Source organism: Notolabrus celidotus, chromosome 22, assembly GCF_009762535.1.
Source record: "Notolabrus celidotus isolate fNotCel1 chromosome 22, fNotCel1.pri, whole genome shotgun sequence".
Lineage (NCBI taxonomy): Eukaryota > Metazoa > Chordata > Actinopteri > Labriformes > Labridae > Notolabrus > Notolabrus celidotus.
In genome coordinates this window covers 3,261,763-3,288,189 of record NC_048293.1, presented here as the reverse complement: position 1 = coordinate 3,288,189, position 26,427 = coordinate 3,261,763, and the positions used below count along the sequence as shown (strand labels likewise).

At 41.9% G+C, this 26,427-nt stretch overlaps 2 protein-coding genes across 2 annotated transcripts in view; one reads left to right on the top strand and one right to left on the bottom strand.

Moving 5' to 3' along the window:
• Positions 1–19,500, top strand: part of syne1b (spectrin repeat containing, nuclear envelope 1b) — a 94,738-nt gene extending 75,238 nt beyond the window's left edge. The window contains exons 123-144 of the mRNA XM_034674401.1: positions 210–404; positions 556–681; positions 968–1,123; positions 3,467–3,625; positions 4,115–4,281; positions 4,401–4,563; positions 6,090–6,277; positions 6,391–6,541; positions 6,664–6,846; positions 6,963–7,100; positions 7,977–8,168; positions 8,309–8,636; positions 9,438–9,506; positions 10,292–10,416; positions 10,673–10,799; positions 11,150–11,361; positions 11,710–11,910; positions 12,026–12,154; positions 12,552–12,764; positions 13,839–13,931; positions 14,879–14,937; positions 18,386–19,500. Coding sequence (XP_034530292.1) covers positions 210–404; positions 556–681; positions 968–1,123; positions 3,467–3,625; positions 4,115–4,281; positions 4,401–4,563; positions 6,090–6,277; positions 6,391–6,541; positions 6,664–6,846; positions 6,963–7,100; positions 7,977–8,168; positions 8,309–8,636; positions 9,438–9,506; positions 10,292–10,416; positions 10,673–10,799; positions 11,150–11,361; positions 11,710–11,910; positions 12,026–12,154; positions 12,552–12,764; positions 13,839–13,931; positions 14,879–14,937; positions 18,386–18,626 — 3,615 coding nt within the window. The 3' untranslated portion in view covers positions 18,627–19,500. The remainder of the gene's footprint in view (positions 1–209; positions 405–555; positions 682–967; positions 1,124–3,466; positions 3,626–4,114; positions 4,282–4,400; positions 4,564–6,089; positions 6,278–6,390; positions 6,542–6,663; positions 6,847–6,962; positions 7,101–7,976; positions 8,169–8,308; positions 8,637–9,437; positions 9,507–10,291; positions 10,417–10,672; positions 10,800–11,149; positions 11,362–11,709; positions 11,911–12,025; positions 12,155–12,551; positions 12,765–13,838; positions 13,932–14,878; positions 14,938–18,385) is intronic.
• A 2-nt stretch (positions 19,501–19,502) lies between these two features.
• Positions 19,503–25,872, bottom strand: ccdc170 (coiled-coil domain containing 170). Its single transcript, XM_034674402.1, has 8 exons — positions 25,462–25,872; positions 25,141–25,323; positions 24,532–24,834; positions 23,989–24,189; positions 23,675–23,848; positions 21,678–21,920; positions 21,237–21,440; positions 19,503–19,932 (listed from the first exon to the last, which is right to left on the bottom strand). Exons 1-8 carry the CDS (start codon positions 25,486–25,488, stop codon positions 19,651–19,653), a joined length of 1,617 nt encoding a protein of 538 aa, XP_034530293.1. The 5' UTR covers positions 25,489–25,872; the 3' UTR covers positions 19,503–19,650.
• Positions 25,873–26,427: the final 555 nt, after the last annotated feature.

Here is a 26,427-nt window from a genome sequence, read left to right as displayed (position 1 = left end):
TCTCAGCAGAAAAAGAGAACCATTTTAAAGACACTGAAGTAAAGACACAGAAGGGACTGAGGCAGAGAGGGAATAAAGGCGGCCTAAGAAAATGATACCACTCATGTTCTTGATAAACACCACATCTTAGTGAACAGGACACTCTACAATGTCTGTAGCTTGATAACCAAGACCTGTTTTAACTGAGTAACTTTGCTTTTCTAAATCAGCTGAAGGAGAAGGTGCTGCAGCGTCAGCAGGGCAGCTACATCCTGACAGTGGAGGCTGGCAGACAGCTGCTCCTGTCGGCTGATAGCCGGGCGGAGGTGGCTCTGCAGGCGGAACTCACTGACATCCAGGAGCGATGGAAACATGCCACCATCTGCCTGGACGAACAGAAGAAAGAACTCGCCACCTTGTTAAAGGTAAACCTGACAAAAGGCCAACAGCGTGTTGAACACAGAGAATCTGACGGGACATTGGAGGGATACTATAAATCAATTCTAGAATAATAATAAGTTTTACTTTTCTTGTTTAACTGATGATGGGTTTGCAACCATTGTTTGTCACGTTCAGGACTGGGAGAGGTGTGAGAAGGGTATTGGCGGATCTCTAGAGAAACTTCGAGCCTTCAAACGTCAGCTGTCCCAGCCCCTTCCTGACCACCACGAGGATCTGCAGGCTGAGCAGATGCGCTGCAACGTAAGAGCCTCTGGGCATTCTTCAGTCATTTCACTGTGTGGAAGATTTTCACAAACTGAAATATACTGACTCAATACACAAGGCTGAAATCCAGCACTACTTTTGTGCCTTTGATGTGAAAGGTTTTGAAGTAGAGCTCTGTAATCCAAGTTATTTTTGGTGAGTGAGTTCACCAGTTGTGCTGACCTGAAATAAACATAGCTGATATTGAATTCAGGTGAAAAGGTGTTGGTAAAAGATTGATCTGTGTGTTTTTAAAATAGCACTTCTTTCATTTTAATAACAGGACCTGGAGAACACATTTGACGGCTGGACGGGAGATCTGGCTCATCTGAATGTGCTGAGAGAGTCCCTGTCCTGCTACATCAGTGCTGAGGACTTGTCTGTGCTGCAGGAGAGGATCGAGCTGCTGCATCGACAATGGGACGAAATTTGCCACCAGGTACAGATCCTGGAGCTTTTTATACATCACCTCGTTCACCAACATATTAAGAATTTTTTTTAATTTGTTCTATGTCTGTAAAAAGTTGTAAAAGAGGTCTTAAGGCAGATTCATAAACCTGTTCTGGAATGGCGGCATTGTTCTCACCTGTGCTCTTAAATTGATGAATGCCATGTCCTTGTAAGTTTGAAGCTTGAGGTACACGCCCCTTTACTGCCCATATAAGGGCACATTTCAAATTTCTTCCTAAATGTTCTTCTTAACGGTTGGTAAATGAGGCCCACAGTGTGCTGTGTTGAAGATACTGCATCACACACTGGTAGGCATTAAGTCTTGAACACTGGTCTCATCACTGCAGTTCCTTGAGACACCAAATGATGGTGCTGATGTCAAACAAAAACATAAGCCTGTTGCACAATGGTCTAGACCAGTGCTTTTCAACCTTTTTTGAGCCAAGGCACATTTCTTACAAATCCTGAGTCACACCAACAACCAAAAGTGTTCCAAAATGACACATTTAGTCTCTCAATATATGAATCTGTTTATCTGAGAGAGGGACTTTGGCTACTTCTATAACTGTGTCAGGGCAAAGCATCTCATTTACAATAGCTTTTGCAGGTAGTATTAATGTCTCTGCCACAGTGTGTGGCTTTTTTGGTTTGGCTACGAGTTCAGATACTAAGTTCAGTCAGACAACTCACGTTTAAATTGTTTATTGTAGCAGCAAATACATATTCATGTTTGGCGCCCAGGCTCCGGCCTCATCACTCCTGCAGATAAGTTTACATGCAGACTTTGAGGAATGATGAGCAAAACATACTAAACACCCCCGGAGCCTGCAGGTGGAAGCTGGGGAGGCGGCGGGGAAGAAGAAAATATCAGCAATGGCATGCAGCAGCAGAGGCGTTGACAGGCAGAGGGAGAGATGGGAGATTTTCCCAGTTTAAATAGACCGCCAATTTGAGAGGCAGAGGGCAGGATTGGATGATGGATAAGAGAGTGGGACATGTGACATGTAAGGCATTGCAGCTCGAGTTGTCTGCCTGAATTAGCTCGCAGGCGTCGCTCCATTAGCTAGCTTTGAGAGGTCTTGCAGACACCGTAGTAGTTTTTCTCATAAAAGTTGCCTATTCCACCTCCCATATTACGCTCTTCATCCAGGTTAGAATTTTATCCAGGGCCCAGTTTGGAGTTTTCATTTTTCTTTTTTGAATATTTATCCATCGCTGTTGTACACCTAATTCTTGTCTCATACACCTCTTGCGAGCAGCATTAATTCTATTGTCTTAAATAACAATGTCATTAGTGCACTTTATTGTCACACAGTGGGCGAGTAGCACTGGTCAGTATGACGAGTATTGAATTACTCTCCCAGTCACTACACTGCAGGCACAGACAGGCTACATGGCAAATTATTTGCAGTATATCATGATATTGATAATATTGCAGGACACTGATGGGGGGGACGTCTTCTTCAAAGCAGTAATGTTTTAGAATGATCTAAAATTGCACATTTTATCCTGTTGTTCTTTCTATCTATTGTTAAAAACAAGTCATGGCTAAATTTGAGATAAAACCGTGTAAATGTAAAACATAATCAGTTTTTTTCTTCCGTTGTTGCCACATGATCTCTGAGGACAGTATTCTGCTTCTAGCCTTTAATGAATTACAAAGGAACATGCAGGTTTTTGGATTGGCCTGCTAGTTCTTGTGTGCAGCTGTGGGCAACATTTAAACCCCTTAGGACAGCTGGGGTCTCCAGTCTCTGTTTCCGTTATTTAAGGGATCACGGACTAAAAGGTTTGGGAATCCCTGGTCTAGGCAATTTGAGTGACCATTACGAAATTCATCTTAACATAACATGAATAACTGATGAACTTTTTAATGACTTGTTTTAAGATGAATAAATGAAACGAGTCCTAAGAAAGGAAAATGTTTGTACTGTTCAAATTCACAGTTTAAAATGAGGTCTTTTAATAACTTGTGACAGTCATGCACGGCTCCAATGATTGATAAAATGCATCTTAAAATGACACACAAAACCAATGCCATCTGAGGCAGTTGGTTTGGCGTGCAAAGTGAAACCTCAAGGTGAATTTTTTCAAGAGTTGCATCCTGTGTAGAGAAGATAAAAAACACACACAGGAAACACACAGACGCACACAGCCGCTGCAGGATGCAAATGAACACTTATTGTGCAGCGATCTCCGTCGCTCTGCTTCCTTTTGAGTCTTTTCAGTAGATTAGACTTTTTATCAAACTTTAACATGTAATGATTGATGATATTTATGCACCCTGCACCGTGCTGCACCTAAATGATTGTATGTTGCTGTGCTTCTGCAGCTGTCTCTGCGCAGGCAGCAGGTGAGCGAGAAGCTGAATGAGTGGACTGTATTCAACGAGAAGTACAAGGAGCTCTGCGAGTGGCTCACCAACATGGAGAGCAAGGTGTCCCAAAATGGAGACATCAGCATCGAAGAGATGATCGAGAAGCTCCGCAAGGTAAAGAAGAATATACCTGAGAGGACACCAGCATCTCTGACAAACATTTTTAACATTTAGTCTTTGTGTTAGATTTAGGATTGATCAGTTCATTGTTTTTAAAAATGCATTTCTTATTCTTTTCTTTGTGCCATCTGTTACCCCTTGCACCGAAGATGCAATACTCAGTCATCCTTTTATCCTCTGACTCAGTTAAAATCACATCCTGCTGCTAATGATTGATTAAGGCTTGAGGAGTTTGGCATGTTGCTCATAAAGACTTAGAATACGTTTAAAGTGGAATAAATGGTACAGTTTGTTTTTCATTCTGTAATCTCTGTTATTTCTTTCAATAGAATCTTCAATGTGTCTTCTTTGCTCCTCACATATTCATTGGTCTGTTACTCAAACAGATCCAGGCTCATTCATAACGGCCCAGCATCACTGACTATCATTGTAATGCTCTCAAAGCTTTAAAACTTTCTAATTTGTGTCTTGCGTCTCTTTTAGGACTACCAGGAGGAGATCACTGTGGCTGAGGAGAACAAGCTGCACTTGCACCAGCTGGGAGAGCGGCTGGCCAAAGCCAGCCACAAGAGCAAAGCAGCTGAAATCGAACAAAAACTCAACAAAGTCAGCGACCGCTGGCAGCACCTCCTGGATCTCATTGGAGCCAGGTGAACAAACACACCAGAGTTGCATAAATAGTCCTACTATATGCTCCAGCACAAGCACATCCCTCCTTTAAGGAATACTGCACTGGTACTGACAAAGCGTGATGATTTTTTTAAAATAGGGTGAAGAAACTGAGAGAAACTCTGGTGGCTGTGCAGCAGCTGGATAAGAACATGAGCAGCCTTCGCTCCTGGCTGGCCCACATCGAGACAGAACTGTCCAAACCTATTGCCTACGACTCCTGTGACTACCAGGAGATTCAGAGGAAGCTTGATTTGCAGCAGGTGAAATGATTAACTATACAGAGCATCAACTCACCATAAATGTGATTATTTTAAAGTGGATCTTTAAACTAGCTCTGTTTCATCTCTGTACCCTAAATGTTGACATGAAATGTTTATTCCACTTCCAACAGAGAAGCTCTTTTTCTACTGTCTTTTCTTCCAGTACAGAAAGAATTCATGCAGACCTGCTTTATCGCACTGAGGTCTTTAAAATGTTTATCTCAATGAGGTTGTCTCATTTCAGGCTTGGTGTGAGAAACATCATCTTATTCTGAACACAAACAAAACTAAAGAGTTGATATTTGACCCCAGATCACATGACCCTGTTTTAATTAGTGATGGTCTAATTGAACAGGTGGACTCTTATAAGTATTTAGGTATTCAGATGGATAACTTGTTAAAGTGGATTGTTCATGTTGATTTCTTGTGTGCCAAATTGGCCCAAAGACTGCATTTTCTTCATACACTCAGATTGTTTTTGGCGCAAGTACGAGTGTGATGTTGACCTTCTATAATGCTGTCATGGGAAGTCTGATCAACTCAACTCAACTCAACTCAACTCAACTCAACTCAACTCAACTTTATTTATAAAGCACTTTAAGAACAACAGCAGCTGGACACAAAGTGCTGTACAGAAACATAATGGATAAAAACAAACAATAAAATCCTAAAATCAATAAGAACAATAAGATAAAATAAAGTTAAACAATACAAAATAAAAAATAAAAATAAAAAGGCACTAAAACAAGAACGGGGTCTCATGCTGAGTCGAAAGATAGGAAATAAAAATGGGTTTTAAGACGAGTTTTAAAAGTGGACAGTGAGGGGACTTGTCTGACGCCTAAAGGAAGATCGTTCCACAGTTTGGGAGCAGCGACAGAAAAAGCCCTATCAGATATGGGATGGCAGCCTGCTTTGGCTCTATATCTGTTAAATGTAAATCTAAGATAGAAAAACTTTTTAAATGTGCCATGAAAGTGATCGGTAGGAAAAATGCCCTGTCCCTTCAAACTATCTTTGGAAAAACCTCCATCAATCAGGCACAAAAAATCTTGAAGGACTCTTCTCACGTTCTTTATTCAGAATATGAATTATTGTCCTCTGGAAGACGGATCAGAGCGAGCAGATATAAAAGTAATCACTTCAAGCTCTCCTTCCTCCCTACTTCCATCACTCTACTCAACAAACAATCTGCACCAACATAATGCTCTAGTATGAGTATGATGGTTCACTTACTCTGCACTAATGTTAATATGACATTGCTTTTTACTTCCACACTGGTATCTTATTGGTATTTATTGTATTATTGGTATTGTTGTGTCATTGGTATGCCACAGTGACATGGTTTCTTATCTTGACAGTGGGCATGTTATTGTATATTGGTATGATGAATGAATGTATTGTTTGTGAGCAGCACTGCACTTATGTCCACGACAAATTTCCCCCCAGGACAATAAAGTTTATCTTATCTTAATAGAAATTCATCTGTGCTGTAGCCTCACTTTGTTTCTTTTTGACCTTCTCAGGAGCTTCAGCGTGACATAGAGAAACACAGCACAGGAGTGGCGTCTGTGCTGAATCTCTGTGAGGTGCTTCTGCACGACTGTGACGCCTGTGCCACCGATGCAGAGTGCGACTCCATCCAGCAGGCAACTCGTAGCCTTGACCGCCGCTGGAGGAGCATCTGTGCCTTGTCTATGGAGAGGAGAATCAAGTAAGAGATCAGATACTGAATAAAAGAACAAAAAGAGCTGAGAGGACGGATGAAGGGCAGGATATTGTTTGTATTTTACGGACTGCTTTTTAAAATCTTGTTTCCTCTGTTAGGATTGAAGAGACGTGGCGTTTGTGGCAGAAATTCCTGGAGGACTTTGCACGATTTGAGGAGTGGCTGGCCACTTCAGAGAAAACCGCTGCTCTGCCCAACTCCTCCGGTGTTCTGTACACTGTAGCCAAGGAGGAACTGAAGAAATTTGAGGTATTGCAAAAATGTTCTCTAGTAGCCATTGTATAAAAATAAAGACAAAGACACATCACAAGTGACCAAGAGGAATGATGCTGTCAATTAAAGGTATATTCATAAGTTGTATGTATCCAAAGGCCTTCCAGAGGCAAGTCCATGAAAGCCTAACACAACTGGAGCTAATCAACAAGCAATACCGCCGCCTGGCAAGAGAAAACCGCACTGACTCTTCCTGTCGTCTGAGGGAGATGGCTAACGATGCTAATCAGCGATGGGACAACCTGCAGAAGAGGGTGGCCTCAATCCTCCGCAGGCTTAAGGTACGTGCATTATTACCGTTGATACTTTTAATCCCTCCATGCCTTTTCTGTCCTGTTTGACTAGAAAAGCTGCAGTGTTTCATATTCATACTTGCATCTCTATTGCAACTCTGCAGCACTTTATTAGTCAGAGAGAGGAGTTTGAGACAGCCAGAGACGGCATCCTGGTGTGGCTGACAGAGATGGACCTGCAGCTGACGAACATTGAACACTTCTCTGAGTGTGACATTCAGGCCAAGATCAAACAACTCCGGGTACGTTTGTCTATTTCAGAATGTATCAGAAAGAATTTGAAAGCCATACTTCATGAGTAATTTTCTTTGTACTGAGGATGTGTGTTTGTAATTACTGTGGCTTCAAACTTTCTGAATAGTTGCATGGTTTAGTCTTCTTTTAATAAATGAGCAAGACAACAATGATTCAATGATTTTCTTGCTTTCTTTTTTTTTTTTACATATATTTTATTTACTTTTCTTGATGAGGTTACATCAAAATAAACACATTAAACAAACTTTGGTGTCAGTTAACAAACGTCAGTTTAGCCTCCTTTAAAATATTCCATTCTCTTCAGACTTTTTGATGGGTTAGAAAGTCAGTCCATTTTTTTTCATTTTCCTTGGCAGGCAGATTGTTGAAGTCTTAAATTGTGTGTAAAGTTCTCCATATCATTTAATTTTTCCACAATGTCCAACCAGTTTCTCTGAGTGGGGGGGGGGTCCTCCTTACACCACTTTCTTGTTATAGCTTTCTTTGATGCCAGTAGTAGTATTCCAACTAGGTACATGTCTTTGCTTTGTATATTTTCCTGTGTTAAATTTCCCAGATACAGCACTTCACATGTCTTAGAAAGTTCATAATTCTTGATTTATTTGGGAAACTGAAACTTGGGAATTTCGTTATCTCTTCTTCATGTATCTGGAGCAGATTACAGACATAGCATAATAATATTGCAAGATGACTATCAAACAACTCGTACTTGAATTTAAATGACAAAATCAAATCAGGAAATACACTTCTGGATTAGGTTATGCATTATGAAATGAAGGTTATGAAAGGATCTTTTGTTTAGCATGAGAATCAGAATTAATGCTGAGTTGTTTTTCTCTGCTCTTCTTCCTCCGGTGCCACAGTCCTTCCAACAGGAGATCTCCCTCACTACAGCCAAGATCGAGCACATCTTCCACCAGGGAGAGACGCTGATAGAGAAAAGCGAGCCTCTTGATGCCGCTGTCATCGAGGAGGAGCTGGAAGAGCTGCAGCGCTACTGTCAGGAAGTGTTTGGCCGAGTGGAACGCTACTACAAAAAGCTCATCCGGCTTCCTGTAAGACCTGGCATCAATTTAAAAGCTTATGCACAATCTATATCATTAAGCTTGAGTTCAGGACAGATCTATCAGTAAGCCCTCTTTTTTCTCTGACATCATTAACACAACCTTTATTTTGTCCTGATTTTCTTCTCCAGCTTGCAGACGATGACACTGAAGTGTCTTTATCGGACCGTGAGCTGGAGCTGGACGAGCCCTGTGATTTATCCAGCCTGCCGTGGAACGATCGTTTGGGGGATGGCTTCTTGTCACCTCTGCCTTCCTCTGGCCGCTCAGCCTCTCTGGCTGCTCAGTTTAGGACAGAGCGCTCAGGCAGGGACACCCCAGCCAGTGTGGACTCCATCCCTCTGGAGTGGGATCATGACTACGACCTGAGCCGCGGGCTGGAGAGCGCCAGCAGGGCCCTGAGAGAGCAGCAGGGTGAGGAGGGAGACTTCCTCCAGCGGCCTGCCTCAGCATTGTCAGGTTAGTTTTCTACTGAGAGTTAAAGTGAGTTTTGGGACTTTTGAGATTTAGAACAATGGTGTTAGGGGCTTCTGTTACATATCTGATGCAAATGTTTTGGGGTTTTTTATGTAAGAGTGGAGGCCATCACTTTTTCAAATGTAAAAAAGAATGGCAGTGTGTGGTTGCCGTCTCTTAAGTCCTCTCAGGTTGAACAAGTTTTTGAATCTTGATCACATCGACCAAAGATGATTTTCCTCTCAGGATACACTATCAAACGATGTGGCTAGACAGCTCAACACTAATGTACAGAGAGACAAGCTGCAAAATATGATTAAAAATATACTAAGCAAATTAATCATGATATTTTTTTCCTTTTACTGTCAAGTTCATTCATCCCTGACCATGATCAATCCAGCTGCACCTGAGCGAGACACCGAATACCAAACAGGACTGAAGTGCTACAATGAGCAATATTTAAAATCTGCTCTCCTCACTAAGGAGGAAGATCAGAGTTTGCTTATAGGGACTAAATATTTGCAACACCGGGTAATCAGACATGACTGTTACAAAAAGAAACACCTGAGAGAGATCCAGTGTAGCGTCACAGCCAGCTAATTCATGTTCCAGCCTATAGTCCTATGATTAATTTGATATGTGAGTTCTAAGGTTTATTTTCCTGTGAATGATGAGCTATCTGTGTCAAACTCCACCTCTCTGTTGTTACACCAAACAAGGTTTAAAACAGTGAATGAAAACTAAGTAAATCAAACAGTGTATTGCTCACTGCTGAATGTGTGTACTGTACGATGTTTCTTCCAGATGTAGTGATCCCAGAGAGCCCTGAGGCCTATGTTAAACTAACAGAAAAAACACTGAGGTCCTCCACTGGTAGGCATCAGAAGACCCCAGCATGCCACAAGTGTTTGGGGCCAGAATTAACAGCTGCACTCTGAGTGACACCTCACTTGTAGCCTCTTCACCGGCTTTGACTTTGATTTGTGTTGATTTCTCTTACACACTCTTTTGGGCACAGGCTGTAACCTATGGCAGCACTTTCTAACACTGGGGGATAGGATCAATTCCATTTTGACTTCCTCAATGACTGATTCTGCTTCGCTCTCAAATTCAGCAGAACTGAAATGGAATTCAGCCTAACCCTTCTTTCTAACTGGCTTTCTTACTTTTGTTTGCAGTGTGCTGTGTAGCTAACCTCTTCAGGTTTTTTTTAATGTGCATTTTGTGTTTCAGAACAGCATGTTGTTTCATTGTCTAAGTGAAGTCTACACTTCTCACTGAAAGGATTGTAGATTTGTTATAAGTCAACTTTTCAAAGGCTCCATTCAAACAGAGACGCATCATGCAATAAAGATAGTGATGTGTGTATTTCTGATGGAGGATGAACTCATGCAGCAAGCAGGAGAGTGTGTGAGCCGGTGGAATAAAGCTAAAGTCTTAAAGAGATGCTGCTACGACCACTCGTCCCACTCCTCCAGGCACCATAAGTGACGAGTGTTCTAGAGACCAATCTGCATGTCGGACCAGTTTACCTCATGTTTCTCTGTCTGAATGGGTCTTTATCTCTTCTGTGGTTGTGACATATATTTTATGTAACTATTATAAAAGAATAATAGATCATAATCTGTTGAATTAACCAGCTGATGTGTTGTCTACAGGTGATGCTGCCACAGACTCACATGTTCACCCTCTGGACGTCGGCCGGTTTCACCTGCCTCAAACTGAGAGCGGCCGCAGTCGAACGCCCACAAGCTCAGAAATGGACGCCTCCTACATGGGATATGTATGTGCTGCTGCAGATTACAAAATAATCCTCAAAAATCCTTTCTTTTTTTGCACAAAATTTAAATGATGTGATGTTACAACCAACAAATATGTACAAGACAAATGAATACCCATACATGTTTCAAGAGACGTCCACTTTTTTGTGCGCACTTGATCATCCAGTTTAACATCTTTGTCATAAAGGTTCAAATTGAAGTGCTAGATATGTTCTATAATCTGTAGTTCCTGTAGACTCACATATATCCATTCTGTAGATGCGGCTGTTGGGTGAGTGTCGTGGCAGTATCGACACGGTGAAGAGGATGGGCTTTGAGCTGAAGGAGGAGGAAGACACTGTGTCTGGTCTGGCGGATCCAAGTAGCTCCGAGTCCCAGACATCAGGTAACACTTTACAACATCCTATCTTCATGCATATGTTCTGCACATTTTTATAAAATGCTTCAATTTTCCAGAATAGTTCACTGATGTCTAGGGTGCTTTGGTGCTTTTGTTTTGCCTTGTGTTTTTCTTTTCGGGGGCAGTTTTCTAAAAGCAATTCACAGATTTCTACCACACCTACACACACACATGCACGTGCTGTGTTTTTTTTTCTTATATGAAACAAATAATTCCAACTTCATTATATTTAAGTTACTGTGAGTAAAAGAAAAGGACTAAATGGTGCACGTGTGGCCATCGTTTCTCCAGTGAATTCAGCTAACCTGACGTTTTCTCTTGTCTTTGTGATCTAGGAGTGATTGAGCGCTGGGAGCTCTTGCAGGCTCAGGACCTCAGCAAAGAGATACGCACAAAACAGAACCAGCAGCAGTGGCAGCAGCTGAACTCTGACCTGAACAAAGTTTGGAGCTGGCTGGGAGAGACGGAGGAAGAGCTGGAGCAGCAGCGGAGGCTGGACCTCAGCACCGACATCCAGACCATTGAGCAGCGCATCAAAAAGCTCAAGGTATTATTGTTTGATTTTAGATTTTATGGATATCTTTACATTTTTTCTTTTTTTTTGTTCTCTTTTTCCTTTTAGTTTAAGCAATGTAACACTGAAGACATAACACATGATCTGTTCAGAGATGTATAGCCTTAGCCTCATATTTCTAACAGTTTGTTTTAAAATCTACAGTAATCACACAGGTATTAACTTAACTTACTTAACTTACTTAACTGACTGTCAGTGATTTGAGACCCATCCATTCCTTTAACTATAAACAATGAGATATCATTTTCATCTTTAAGTTGTTTGACTGTGGCTCCAGATGAGCTCATTAATCAACTCTGACATGTAAATGTTTGTCTACAGGAGCTGCAGAAGGCTTATGATAAGCGTAAGGCCATCGTGCTCTCCATCAACCTGTGCAGCGCCGAGTTTGTGCAGTCGGACTCGGAGGAGTCTCGAGAGCTTCAGGCCAAACTGAAAGACATGAACAATCACTGGGACAAACTGGGCGGCTCGCTGGAGGAGTGGAGGACCTCATTACAGGAAGCGCTCATGCAGTGTCATGTAAGTGCAAATCCTCATCTGAAGACCCTTGAAATGAAGACAGGGGAGGTTAAGATCAGTTGTTCTGAAAGTTGATATAAGATTGTTACATGAAGCTGTATTTATGTTTTTACAGGACTTCCATGAGATGAGCCACGGTCTGCTGCTCTGGGTGGAAAACATCGACCGCAGGAGGAACGAGGTGGTTCCCATCGACCCCATCCAGGACAGTGACACTCTGCATGAGCATCATAAAACACTGACGGTACATAACTGTAACCTCTACGCTACATACATAGAAGCTTTGATGTAGGTATGAGTAGTTTAGTAGATGTGGCAGTGCACCTGAGAGTCATACTTCAACACCAAACTTTTGTGGCTTCCAGTTAAACCCACACTTTCTTTTTTTCTTTAACCTGTTACCCTCCATTAAGTAACAAAAGTTATTGCAAATATTTAAAGCTTTAAATGATAAAATATAGGTTCTATTGTTAAATGGTGTCTGTATTGGAAAATGTCCTTAAAGGGGTAACAACTTAGATCATTCACTGAATCTGTTTTCACCTAAGTTGTAGTTTCAGAGCAAACTTAAAAAAACAGCTTCCTGATAAAAAGAAATCCATCTTCTACCCACTCATGTCTCAAACTGACGCTCCCTACAGCAAATCCGCCAGGAGCTGCTGGACTCTCAGCTCAAAGTGGCCTCCCTTCAGGACATGTCCCTCCAGTTGCTGGTCAACGCTCAGGGCAGCGACTGTCTGGAGGCCAAAGAGAAGGTCCACGTCATCGGAAACCGCCTCAAACTGCTGCTTAAAGAAGTGACCCGAGACCTCAGAGAGCTGGCCAAGATCTTAGACATCACAAGCAGTCAACAGGTAGATCGTCACTTCCTACAGTATATAGTTGTGCTAATGCACACCAGTGTCCAGTGTTTGTTTTTTTCTGTGGGCCTCAACACAAGAATCAGTAGAGTCTGTTTCAGTGTCTCTCCCTTTGTGTAAACCTGTTGTGTATGCTTTAAACAAATGAATGTCAGAGTAAGTGCGAGTCACAGTTCTTAATTCAATTTGCTGACGATTCAGTAATAGTCAGCCTCTTGCAGGACCACGAGGTGGGTCACAGTCCAGCCCTGGAAAGTTTCATGAAATGGTGTGATGACTCTTACTTGCATCTAAATGTCTCAAAAACAAAGGAAATGCTGATTGATTTTCATCAGAATCAAGCAGTAAAGGCAGCACCTGTCTTCAGTGGATCAGCTGTGGAGACAGTGAACAAGTATAAATACTGAGGCACAATTCTTGATGACAAACTGACTTTTAATGCAAACACTGACGCCATTTGCAAAAAGGCCAATCAGAGACTCTTTTTCTTGAGGAAGCTGAGGAGTTTTAATGTTGACAGATCACTTTTAAAAATATTGAATCATCTTTTATTGAGTCTGTTTTAACTTTTACAATGACCTCTTGGTTTGGTAACCTCAGCATTTTTAACAAAAACAGGCTAGATTACATTGTCAAAGTCTGCCCAAAGATAGTTGGCACTAATCTTAATAATCTTGGCCATCTTTACCAAGTGAGAGCCACTCAGAAGGCAAAGGCCATCCTTGAAGACCCTCACCACCCCCTTTATTCAGAGTTCAGACTCTTGCCAACAGGGACAAGGTTCACTTATACTAGGAGGGCAAGAACAAACCAATATCTTAGATCATTTGTGCCCTCAGCTGTTGAGTTTTTAAACAAGCTGTAGGACCTTACCTTGGTCTCATGTACAGGAAGAATGATGTCATCCACGGGAGTTAAGTTATATATGTACTTGAATTGATTTGTGAACTTGTGTTTGTTGTTGTGTGTATTGCTTGTATGTATAGGATGTGTGGAGGACTGCTGTTGCGAACCAAATTGCCCCTTGGGGACAATAAAGATTTTCTAATCTAACCTTTCCTCCAACAGGATCTGTCATCTTGGTCGTCTGCTGACGAGCTGGACACATCAGGTTCCCTCAGTCCCGTATCAGGAAGGAGCACACCAAGTCGTCGGCGATCGGTAACGCACACACCTACCAGTACATGCTGCCCTGTGAGAAGCCCGGTGATAGGTTATCCCTATGAGGAAGTCGATCTAATAACCTGTGCCCCAAATGCCCCATTAAAGGCCATGTTCACCTCTACCATCCTGAGATCTCTCCTCACACCTCTCCACACATCCACTACCTGCTTCACACCCCCTCCCTCTGAATTTCTACACTTTTTTCCTCGTTCTTTATTCTTCTGCATGTGATCTGTTCCCAGAGCAAAACCCTGCCAGAGAACCCGGGGAATCCTTCCTCTTCTAACTTCCTCCTACTTGGATGACTCTTTCAGTTCTCACCTGTTTGTCACTTTTTCTCTTCCAGTATTTTTACACTAATCTTCTGTCCTTTAAATCTTTTCTTCACCCTAGACTCCCCTCTAATCTCTTCTCACTCCAGTTTGAGCCCTGTAGTTCTAATCTCAGGAATACTGGCTAACAAAAAAAGTTAAATTCACAAGAGAAGAATATAAAATGTGGTTTTATGATGTCAAAAGCATGCAATCGTATTTGTTTGTACGCTGCAACGATTACAAAAGAAATATTTTTAATCGGTATTGATTCATTGATTATTCAAATATCAGTCCAAATAAGCATGCTGCTGCTTTTACTATGTGTATGTTATTAAATGTCACTGTTATGTATACATAGAAAGTCATACATCACACTGCGTAATTTGTAGCTTCCTATTTGCAGACTGTTTGTTGCACTCATGAGCTGAAGCACTTCAAAGTAGTAGTGCACTTTGAAAAGCCAGATTCCTTGATATCACAGTTTACAAAATCTATCACCTCCACATATGATTTTGTCGCTGCTCTTCTCTCATTTTGGGATTTTCTTTTCATCGGTAGCTTTGTCTTGATTTGCCTGGACTGAAACATACTTTCTTTCTTTTACCCTCCCCCCCTGTTCATTGCAAACAGCAACGGGGCAAATGTAGTCTGTCACAGCCTGGACCCTCTGTGAGCAGTCCACTCCACAGGTACCTTTCTGTTGGTTTCTAGCACACCCAGAAGATAATGGAACTCATCATCCCATGATGCACTTGGAGGCTTATCCAACCTTTCCAATCCTCCCTGAGTTTTAAACACCAGCTCTGTTTAAAACAAAAATAAAATCCTGACTTCAGTTCCTTGAACCTTTTTGCCAGATGAGCAGCTCATGATAGTGAATTCCATAATCTTCTGTACGTCTAGACGCTCTGTGTAGGCTAGGGGACGAGGTGAAATGCAGCCCACACATCCTTGAAAAAGGAGTCACACAAGGAATCATGCAAGGCCTCTTCTCCGCCACTGTCCTCGGCTGCTTAGTACCGCTAACAGGAGGGCATTCCTCACATGTAACACAAATACTTCTCTACGTCTCACTTTCCCTCGCTGTTACTGAGCAATTACCGAGCCAGTAAATGTCTGCAATGAACAATGCAAAGGCTGCAGTTTCTCTTTCTCTCTGCCTCTCTTTCTCTTTCCTTCTCTCTTTTATGTGTGTGACATTTCTTCTTCCTCTTCTGCTGCTATCTCACCAACTATCCACCATCTCCCCCCCTCAGTCCGTCATCTGTGAGTCTTACCTCTCAGGTCTCCATATGTGAAGTGGTAAGGGGCACATTTGGTAACAATGCAGGAAAAAGTCAAATGTAGATCCAGCATTACTTATGTCCTTGTACCCTCAAAGTCAGGGGTCAATTTTAATTTCATATTTAGAGAAATGCAGGCATTTTTTCTCCTGAAGAAAAAACTTGAGGTAGGTACATTTCAGAGCAAGAGACTAAAAATGACAATTTGGACTTTGATCGATGGTTATTATTAATTATTCAAACACATTTTTGTGAAAAGGCTTATTTTGTTGGTTGAAAACTTTCTAGTTTCATAGCCTTTGTGCCAAACCGGGCGTATTGTCCTCGGGCTCTAGCTTCATATTTAACAGAATAAAGTTGAATCATATCGATCGTCTTATTGAACTGCCAGCAAGAAAACATTAAAGACACAGTGAGGAGTTTCTAACAGATTTTAAACGACTGTCACTCTGATGCTGATGCCTCTTGATGACTCATGATCTGCAGAGTAAAACGAGATTATTAGATTAGGATTGTTTTATTCTTCAAACTGAGTTTCAGGGTCTGTGTTCTGATTGGATTTTCTGTGAAAAAAGCTGAGTTGATATTCGGCACTCACCCTGAAGTTTCTATGTTTATAGCTCTGCTGGCACATTTTGGTCGTGAGAAGTAAGTTATCAAGCAGGAGGAGTTTTTTATATCATTTTCTTTTGACATAATGTTTTCTATTTATGGCTGATACTGGAGAGGGATAATCAGAAAGACGTACGCTCTCTATTTAAGTTTTGTTTTAGAAGAAAAAGCTCCACAGCCAGAGCTTTGCAAGGAACAGGGTTTAAAGCTGGGGTTGGTAGTCAGATTTAGATCCACTTTTTGTTATACTGGTTAAAATGATCTTTATGCCCTGATGGTTATCAATACATAATGTGTTCTTAAAAAAGAGGTAAAAAAAGCTGCTATCTACAGCCGGAGTAAACCTGGGAAAACACCAACCAATCACTGTTTTTTGGGTCCCCAAATTTTAAACCAATCAGATCCAGTTCTGCCGTTCTCCCCGCCTCCTGCGCGTACATTTCCCCGGCATGCAGTCCGAGCCAAGTCCCCGTCCCCTGCCTCTGCTTCCCCTGCCTCTATTTACTGCCCCTCTCGCTCCACCTCAGGCCTGTCCCCTCTGACCCGATGAGGTGCTTTGCTCAGGACTGTAGTCCTGAGCAAAGGACTGTAGTCTGTAGTCAGTCAGAGTCTAAAAAGCATCTAAGTAATAAAACAAGGATCAAAGCAATAAACCATAAAATCAATAAAAAGCAAGTCTGAAAGAGTGAGTTTTTAAAAGCGACTTAAAAGACAACAGTGTGTTCGCTTCACTGATATCCTCCGGCAGGTCAATCCACAGCCGAGGGGCCCGGACAGAAAACACTCGATCACCCTTGGTTTTTCTGTTTGAGCGTGGAATAGTCAGTAAAGACCTCCCGGAGGATCTGAGGTTACATGATGGCTCGTAGGGAGTCAAGAGGTCAGCAATATAGTCTGGAGCTGACCCCCTACAAGCTTTAAAAGTCAACACCATCATTTTAAAATCAATTCTAAAACGGACTGGGAGCCTGTGAAGAGATTTTAAAATGGGTGTGATGTGTTCTCTCCTGCTGGACTAATTATGAGTCTGGCTGCAGCCTTCTGGATTAGTTGGAGATGGTTGAGGTTGTTTTGTGAGAGACAGGAGTTAAGTGAATTGCAGAAATCTAACCTGGATGAAATAAAAGCATGAGTTACTGTTTCTAGGTTTTTGGATGATGACCACATTTTTGACAGTTTTCATGATTGAAAAAAGCATATAAGAGTTATGATGTGTAACTTTTAAACAGTACATCTAATGGTAACAAATCAGAGTTTACAAAGTTTTGTTGTTATGTCACAGTTAATAATCTTACATAGCTACAAATCAATGCAGGACCTCATCACTCTGCATCCTGCAACAAGCTGTCTTGAACAAAGAAAAGTATTATTAAAAAGACGATCTATGGTCTATACATTTGGAAAGCTTTGGCAAGAGGCACTTCCTTAACAGTGGATGAAGGTGCTCATGGGAAATGCAGTCTTCTTCACAGGAAAACACTCAAGATTTCATCCAACATGCAAACTCCTCACAGTGCCTTTAACATATTTCCCAAACTATTCCTTTTAAAGCAGCTCAGCTAAACTACACACTCAAAGAAGCTGTCTCTAATGCTACGCTCTTCTCGCCTCGGCATGCTTTGCATTTTCAAGAGGACACAACCTGTCAAAGAGTCCTCTTTAAAAAACACCTGATTATTCAGCTGATCCTTGCAGCATGCCTCTTGTCTTTTATCCTAACAGCAAAGGAATGCAAACTCACAGTTTAAATGTATCTGTCTGATGTAGGATTGTACAGTTTGTTTTGTGACTGTCTCTGTAACTGTGTTTATCCACCCCAGTCAAAGTCAGCATGTAGATCACAATGTGACACATTGTCCCGGCATTGCTTGGAACCATGTAAGCAATGTCTTCCAAACACAGCATGGTGCTCACATCTGGCACTGTGGTGCAGTTCTTCTGTCTTTGAACTGAAGTCTTATTTGGATTGAGAATTGGTAGACAACACTTAAACACTGAAGCTTTCGGAGATTAGAATATTAGATTACAGAGTGGAGTCTGCTTATTGAATCAGACTGATTGAATTGTCAGTTTATTTTTGTGAACAACAACGAAACACATTTAAGGTAATGGTTACGATGAGGTTACTCAGACCTGAAGTCAGGGATTCAAAGACAAAACAGAGAGAAGAAACTTTGATGTTCTTTTAAAATCCATGTGCCTAAAGGTCAGTGTGTGCTGCGTTGTGAATGTGTGTGAGCAGGTCTCCCGACGCTGGATCCGCTTCCTCCCCTTCTGATCCGGAGACACCCCCGGCTAGTGGCTACTCTTTCCTCCGGCGCGTCCTCTGGTTCGCGCTGCCTCTCCAGTTCTTCCTGCTCCTGTTGGTGGTCTTTGCCTTCCTGCTACCGCTCTCTGAGGAGGACTACTGCTCTCAGTCCAACAACTTCGCAAACTCCTTATACCCGATGCTGAGCTACACTAACGGACCACCTCCAGTGTAGCCTGGGCGACTGAGAGAGCATCTCATTTCAGTATTCGTGCATCAGTATGACTTGGAATCACGTTGATATCCTTAAATGGCCAATCATGTTGGGAGCAAAAATGGATCATGGTCATTCATTTGTACAGCAGAAAAAAAGCGACCATCTGCAGACAATATCTACGTGTGTAGCACATAGGATCAAGCATCTCACTATGTTACTCTGTGTAATGCTGTGTCCAATAAGGAGCATCTTTGGTGTGATGTAACTGAAGAGACTGAGTTTGCCCACAGTGGACATTTCTGGATGAGTGAACTGAAGATCAACTCAGCGGTGTATACATGTTTGTACGTCTCTGAGGAGATCTGTCAGTGATTAGCACCAAAGTTAAATGCTGGAATTTAGCCTGTGAATTTGCTTGTAACTCAAAAATTTGTAAAAAAGGAACAAAAATAACATTTAATATATCTCACATTGCAATATTTTTTTACCTGTATTTTGGCAAGCATTTCTCATCATTGTTTTTATTTACTGACATCCTTCATTGTGTCCGTGGTAAACAACGCATTTTGAACTTGAATGACATTGATTCATGTAAGATTAATTTAAGCCAAGTCGTGTGTTTGAATATCGAAGCCACACACATCTCAAGAGATTAACCTTTAACTTTGTTCATCCATGCTCTTTCTACATTTTGCTGTTTTATTTTTGAAACAAAATATGAAATATGACTTTATGATTGAGAATTATGATATATATAGAACTACTGTATATTTTGTATGACTGTCAATTCCGTATCAAATGTATAACAGTACGAGATTATTAAACGTGTATATATGATTATGAGAAATATATGTATATGCGCCCATGGAAAACAATGAATGCCAAATCCTCATTTGATATTTGTCTTTTTATTTCATATTCATGTGATTTCATATTTCTTACATTTGTTCTGAACTTTAAATTATGTGTTTGAGATTATTTCATACTTCATTATCTGAAACATAACCTTTACTTTCTGAGTGCAGTTTGGCGTGGGTCAGATCTAAGCTTCCTGAAGGGGAACTGCAGCATCTGGAAAAGCCGACCTGGAGGCAGAGAGATCAAAGGAGGAGCTGTCCTGGAGGTCCTGGATTTGGGGGAGGTGAGGCCCCTGGTGAGAGGGACAGAGCCAGGGCATGTTGACATGATGGTGATGAAGGTGGTGATGGTGATGATGAGGGTGAAGAAGGGTCTCCAGTAGTTTGATGATTTCATAATTTGGAAGAGCGAAGTCTGTGTCGTCCACACCCAATATTTTGGAAACGACCATTCGGAAATCCACCAGCTGAACACAAGAAAGCAAAACGAGACATTAGCTTCATTTATAAGGGTAATTGTGTCAACACTCCTTATAAGCCAACTCTTAAAATAACTGATTCAAAGTCTTTTTAACACACAGACCCATAACTGAACTAATGAATGAAAAACTAGGAGAGAAATCAGTAACCGGGGGTTGTACAAGACATTATCTTTTAATCTGAAGTATGTGTCTGGTCAACCTGGAAGTAAATCCAGTCTTCACTTTCTTTTGCCTGATTTTGGTTTCCACTAGTTCCTGAGGGGGACAGTGAGATCTATCAGTTTGGACTTTTTGCTTCAGAAAGCAGCCCGCTCCAGATCAAAGCAAGATTGCCTTGGACACTACAACTGAGCTTAAACTGTAAAGTTGTCTGCTATAAAATCAAACTCATGAGAAAAATACACTCAAGCAGATCAGGAGGATAACTCTCTTATGATTCATCACCAAATCACCACCCCTATTAACAAGGTAGTAATGTGAAATGTTATTTAAATAAAGGCCTTGATAAGTATAATCTCAGAGAGTGATCTAAGACCAGGTGGAAAAAAACAAGATCTCACTCCCTTCCTTTTTGACCACACCTATAAGTGATGTCACAGTTTACTGATGCACCTGTTAACAAATACATCATTTCTGCAAGGTGAGAAAATTGCTGAATATCAGCTGGGAGATGGATAGATAGAGAGATAGACAGATAGATAGATAGAAAGATAGATAGATAGATAGATGGATGGATGGACAGACGGACGGACCGACCGACCGACCGACCGACCGACCGACCGACCGACCGACAGACAGACGGATAGACGGACAGATAGACAGATAGATAGATAGATAGATAGATAGATAGATAGATAGATAGATAGATAGATAGATAGGAACTTTATTATTCCTTTGGGAAGGTTCCCTCTGGAAATTCAGATTCCAGCAGCAGGTAACACCAAAGGACAGAAAAACAGGAATACCAGTGCAGGTTTGTAATGAAATAGCAGCAGCAATAAAAAAAAGCCTTTGTTTATAAATAGATACATAGATAATTAACTATAAATAATGAGTAGTGCAAGCTATTTGAATTGTGTTGTGGTCAGTTCAGTTAAGGCCTATTTCCCCATCCTCTGTTCTCCTCCCGCCCCCCCTCCTCCCTCCAAGTGAAGAGTTATTATGTTGCATCTGGGGAGGTTTAACATCAGTAGTGACTGTTATCGGTCTAACAGGTTTAAAAATGCTCGCATTGTTTATCATGCTCAGATTATTTAAAGCAGAACTTTCCAGACTCATCCTCCCCTCACCTCTCTCTCCCTCTCAGACAGCTGAGCCAGGCTCTGTCTCAGGGTGTCCAGTTGTTGCTGGTCCTCTCTGATCTTCCTCTCTTGGCTCTGAAGGTCTGAGGTTACTGTGTTCATCCTCTTCTCCACCTTGGCCTTCCCCTCCACCAGCTGATCGACCCTCTTCCTCTGCTCCTGCATGGTCTGACTCTGCTCCAGCACTTTCAGCTTGGCACGTCAGACAGAGGTGTTCAGTGAAGAGGTTGTTATTCGGTGGGTTTATCAAGTTTTCTAAGTGCTCTCATCCAAGCTGTGCATGCTCAAGTATTCACTTTACAGGTGCACAATTCTAAAGCATTACTCCCTCCTGTCACACACACATAGATATTTACACAGATACATGATACATCATGAGGTGAAAACACCTCTGGATTGAACTGGGGTCCTAACCCCTCTCCCCTCTACCTTGAGCTCATTGGTGTGGGACAGCTGGGCTTTGAGCTCAGTGTTGGACTGCTTGCTGGCCTTCAGCTCACTTTGTAGACGCTCCAGTTTTTTCTGCAGCCTCCTGGCTTCAAGATGAGCATCGTCTCGTTGCACAGCCAGAGCTGATCTGCTCCTCTTCTCCTCCTCCAGCTCTGACAACTTCTTCCTCAGGAACTGGATGTGCAGGCCTTTGCTCTCTAGTTGGTCTTTATTGGACTTTAACTGCAGAGAACACAAATCTTTTTACGTTTTTTTTTTGCATTTGTGCACAAAAGACAACATTTATATTACTTGAGATGTCAAATATAGTACCTTCTTTATCAAATAGCATTAAATACACTTGGAGAATTATGCCAGTGATTGTTTAAAACTCTTTGAAAGATCCAGAAAAATCTGTAACCACCTGCACATTCCACTCTGCTGTTTGTGTACAGTCATGGCCAAAAGTTTTGAGAATGACACAACTATTAATTTTCACAAAGTCTGCTGTTTCAGTTTTTATAATGGTAATTTGCATATACTCCAGAATGTTATGAGGAGTGATCAGCTCAACTGCAATTCATTGCAAAGTCCCTCTTTGCCTTGAAAATGAACTTTATCACCAAAAACACATTTCCACTGCATTTCAGCCCTGCCACAAAAGGACCAGCTAACATCATTTCAATGACACACAGGTGTCACACACATTAACACAGGTGTGGGTGTTGATGAGGACAAGGCTGCCGATCAATCTGTCATGATTGAGTGACTGGACACTTTAAAAGGAAGATGGTGCATGACACCATTGTTCCTCATCTGTTAGCCATGGTTACCTGCAAGGAAACACGTGCAGCCATCATTGCATTGCACAAAAAGGGCCTAACAGGGAAGTTTATAGCAGCGAGTAAGATTGCACCTCAGTCAACCGTCTATCCAATTATCAAGAACTTCAAGGAGAGAGGTTCAATTGTTGCCAAACAGGCTCCAGGGCGCCCAAGAAAGTCCAGCAAGCGCCAGGACCGTCTCCTGAAGGTGTTACAGCTGCGGGATCGGGTCACCACCAGTGCAGAGCTTGCTCAGGAATGGCAGCAGGCAGGTGTGAGTGCATCTGCACACACAGTGAGGCGAAGACTTTTGGAGGAAGGCCTGGTGTCAAGGAGGGCAGCAAAGAAGCCACTTCTCTCCAGTAAAAACATCAGGGACAGACTGATATTCTGCAGAAGGTACAGGGACTGGACTGCTGAGGACTGGGGTAAAGTCATTTTCTCTGATCAATCCCCTTTCCGATTGTTTGGGGCATCTGGAGGAAGGCTTGTTCGGAGAAGACGAGGTGAGCGCTACCATCGGTCCTGTCTCTTGTCAACAGTGAAGCATCCTGAGACCATTCATGTGTGGGGTTGCTTTTTGGTCAAGGGAGTGGGCTCTCTCACAATCTTGCCTAAAAACACAGCCATGAATAAAGAATGGTACCAGAACATTCTCCGAGAGCAACTTCTCCCAACCATCCAAGGGCAGTTTGGTGATGAAGAATGCCTTTTCCAGCATGATGGAGCACCTTGCCATAAAGCAAAAGTCATAACAAAATGGCTCGGGGAACAAAACATTAAGATTTTGGGCCCTTGGCCAGGAAACTCCCCAGATCTTAATCCCATTGAGAACTTGTGGTCAATCCTCAAGAGGCGGGTGGACAATCAAAAACCAACAAATTCTGACAAACTCCAAGCATTGATTATGCAAGAATGGACTGCCATCAGTCAGGATTTGGTCCAGAAGTTGATTGACAGCAAGAAGGGTCAACACTGCAAATATTGACTTATTGCATGAATTCTGTGTAATTCTCAATAAAAGCTTTTAATACTTATGAAATGCTTCTAATTGTATTTCATTATACCATAGAAACATCTGACAAAAACACCTAAAAACCCTGAAGCAGCAGACTTTGTGAAAATGTAATATTTGTGTCATTCTCAAAACTTTTGGCCATGACTGTAGGTTACCTTCCTCTGTAGACTGTAGGTCAGACTCTTGCCCTCCACCAAAGCAGTTGTCTCTTGTTTAACAAGCTGCTCTGCACGTGACAGGATGAGTTTAAGCCTCATGTCAAATCCAAGATCTACTGCGATAGTGTCAACCTTCATCATCTCTGACAGCTGATCCGAAAACTCCTCATACTGTTGAAATAATCACATTAAAATCATGAATTTATGCTGCAGGACAAAGGACTTCTATGGATGCCTTTGTCCTTTAAACACTTCTGTCTTGTCACTAATATAACACTAACTTTAACTTATTTTCCCCAGACGTGACTCACATGCAGTTTGCTGTGTCTCAGCCCGTCACGATGCATGTCTGCAGTCAGCAGCTCTGTCTCCAGAGCTTGCAGTCTCTCCCTCAGGTCCTGGACTTGCTGCTCTGCAAGCTGAGCTCTCTGTAGTGCACTCTGCTGGAGCTCCGTCTGCTCACTGAGCTCCTCTGAGAAACAACACAGCCGGGCCTCCATCTCTGAAAAGGACTGCCATCGCAAACACGTGGCAAGAATTACCTCAAGAGTAGAAAGAGTTCAATTTTCAAGATATAAAAACCAAGATGTTCTGACGATTTATAAGGGGGAAAGTGCATTTACTGAAGCCTTGTACTTGTGTCAAGGCTTTTTGGTACTTTAATATGAAGCATTTTAATACTTTTTCACAGCTTTATTTTCAGACTGTGAATGAGGAAGTGTTTCATCTTTTGAACTCTATCATCAAGCTTGGTGCCTTGTGTGTTCCTACATTTTCCCCAGAGTGATGCTGAAGTTCTGACTACATCTTTCTCCATTCACCTGGGCAGGTTAGTAGCATTTTTGACTCCTCACCTTATTGCAGAGATGGTCCAATCTTTGTAAAATATCTTCCTCTGTGGGCAGGATGACTCCCTCTGACTTCCTCTGCAGCAGGCCTGCCACCTTTTTCAGAAACATCTGTAGTTTCTCCTCAGCTCTCTGAGTCTCTCCTTGGCTTGACTGTAGCGTTCTCTCAAGCTCCTCCACCTGTTTCTCCAAACAATGGGACTCTCTCCTAGCTGCCTCTATGACCCTTTTGCTGGCATCCACCCTCTCCATAAGGGTGCCTTTCTCCATCTCCACACTCCTCCTCCCCTCTGCCAGGCCATCCAACTCCTAACAGAGAAAAACATAAAGAGTTGAACCCCAAAATGTCCTTGAGGAACTTTGGCACATATTATTTGATGGTTTTAGTGAAGGACTCCACGAGGAGCCTCTTTAAACACATACACTTCTATATTTATACAATACACTCTGTGTATTCTTAAAGTTTGAGCCCAAAAATATTGAGAACTTCTCAAAAATTGAACCCATTGCTAAGATTTTTCAGTTTGTGTGAGGCCAGAATATCCTGATGATTGTGTTGTTGACTAATTGAACTTTAAGCTTCATTATCCAGAGTCTGAAACATTGTGAAAGTACCAGTTTAAGGGAATCAAGGGCGGCCGCACTGCTGGCAGTCCTCCTCCTCTCCCGGTCCAGCTCTGCCACCAGCCTCAGCACCGTCTCTCTGCTGGACTTACACTCCACTTCACAGGACTTCACACTTTCCTCCAAAACAGCAATCTTCATCTTCAGCCTCTCCCTCTCATTGGACTGATCCACCTATAATGATCATGAGAGATACCTCTTTAAATGCCAAAAAAGGAGGCTAAAAACAATGCAAGTAATTAAGTTGAAGCCCAACAACAATCAAGTTCCATAAAAAAGAGCTCCAAGTAAATGTCAGCTGCCTTAACATACCTCATTGGAGTTTTCCATAACTTCCATACTTAAAAGTTTTGCAGGGAGGTGAGTGTCCTGAAGAGACTTGTTTCTGTTTTAAGAAGTCTCCTGGCAACACCAAACACAGGCTGGGAGGCTTCACCACAGGGGGCGCTGCTGCTGAAAATACCTGACACCTACAGACCTACAGACTCAATTCAGTGACTGATAAATATATTGGAGCAAATCTTTTTTCAGTCTTTGGTCCAAAATAAAAATGAAATGTATAAGAATTCGAGAAAATGGATTCAATGACGTTTAAGATTAAAAACAAGAGGCTGTAAAAGATACTATGAAGGTCAACGAAAGTGTTGAGGGTTAAATTTTGCCCTGAGTAAGGACTTCCAGGTAGTCATTCCTCTACTGCTCAAACTTATTTGAACCAGGTATCATAATGTCACCATCACAGAAAACGTGTTAACAAAAGTTAAAAGGCACCGTAAGAAGAAAATGACAAATATTTAAATATAATGGGATGAAATTTGAAAAATAAAACATGAACAAATTACAAATAAAATATATTCCAGTTTCCGCAGCTTAAAGCTGCTGTTTGTAGGAATGGTGAAAAAAACATTACTTTTTTTCTGCTGGGTTTGGAGAAAAGGCCATAATGCCCATCAGTACTCATCTGTAAGTGGAGTAATTTGAGACTATTGCAAAATCTCTGTGTTTTCCAATGCCTTTGTATAAAGCAATGCTATTATTCGCCTCGTTCCCATTATGACGGACCAATCATAGCTAATCTCCAATCCTCTGTCCTGATTGGTTAAGGGGCCCCTACTACGTCCTCTGATTGGTTATGAGTCCGGCACTATCATGACTGCACACGCCGATCTGTGTTGGGGGGCTAAGAGGAAATCTGGTTGGGAGGGATAGAGTTGACATTCGAAGTCCCTCTCTCTGAACAGATCTTTACTCTGTGACTACCAACAGCAGCTTTAAGAA

Excerpts from the sequence above, each read along its gene's own strand:
- ccdc170 (XM_034674402.1), bottom strand. The coding sequence starts at position 25,488 with ATGGAAGTTATGGAAAACTCCAATGAG. Across the intron at positions 23,849-23,988 it reads TGAGACACAGCAAACTGCAT|TATGAGGAGTTTTCGGATCA; the intron begins GTGAGTCACGTC and ends TTATTTCAACAG. Across the intron at positions 21,441-21,677 it reads CCCACACCAATGAGCTCAAG|CTGAAAGTGCTGGAGCAGAG; the intron begins GTAGAGGGGAGA and ends TGACGTGCCAAG.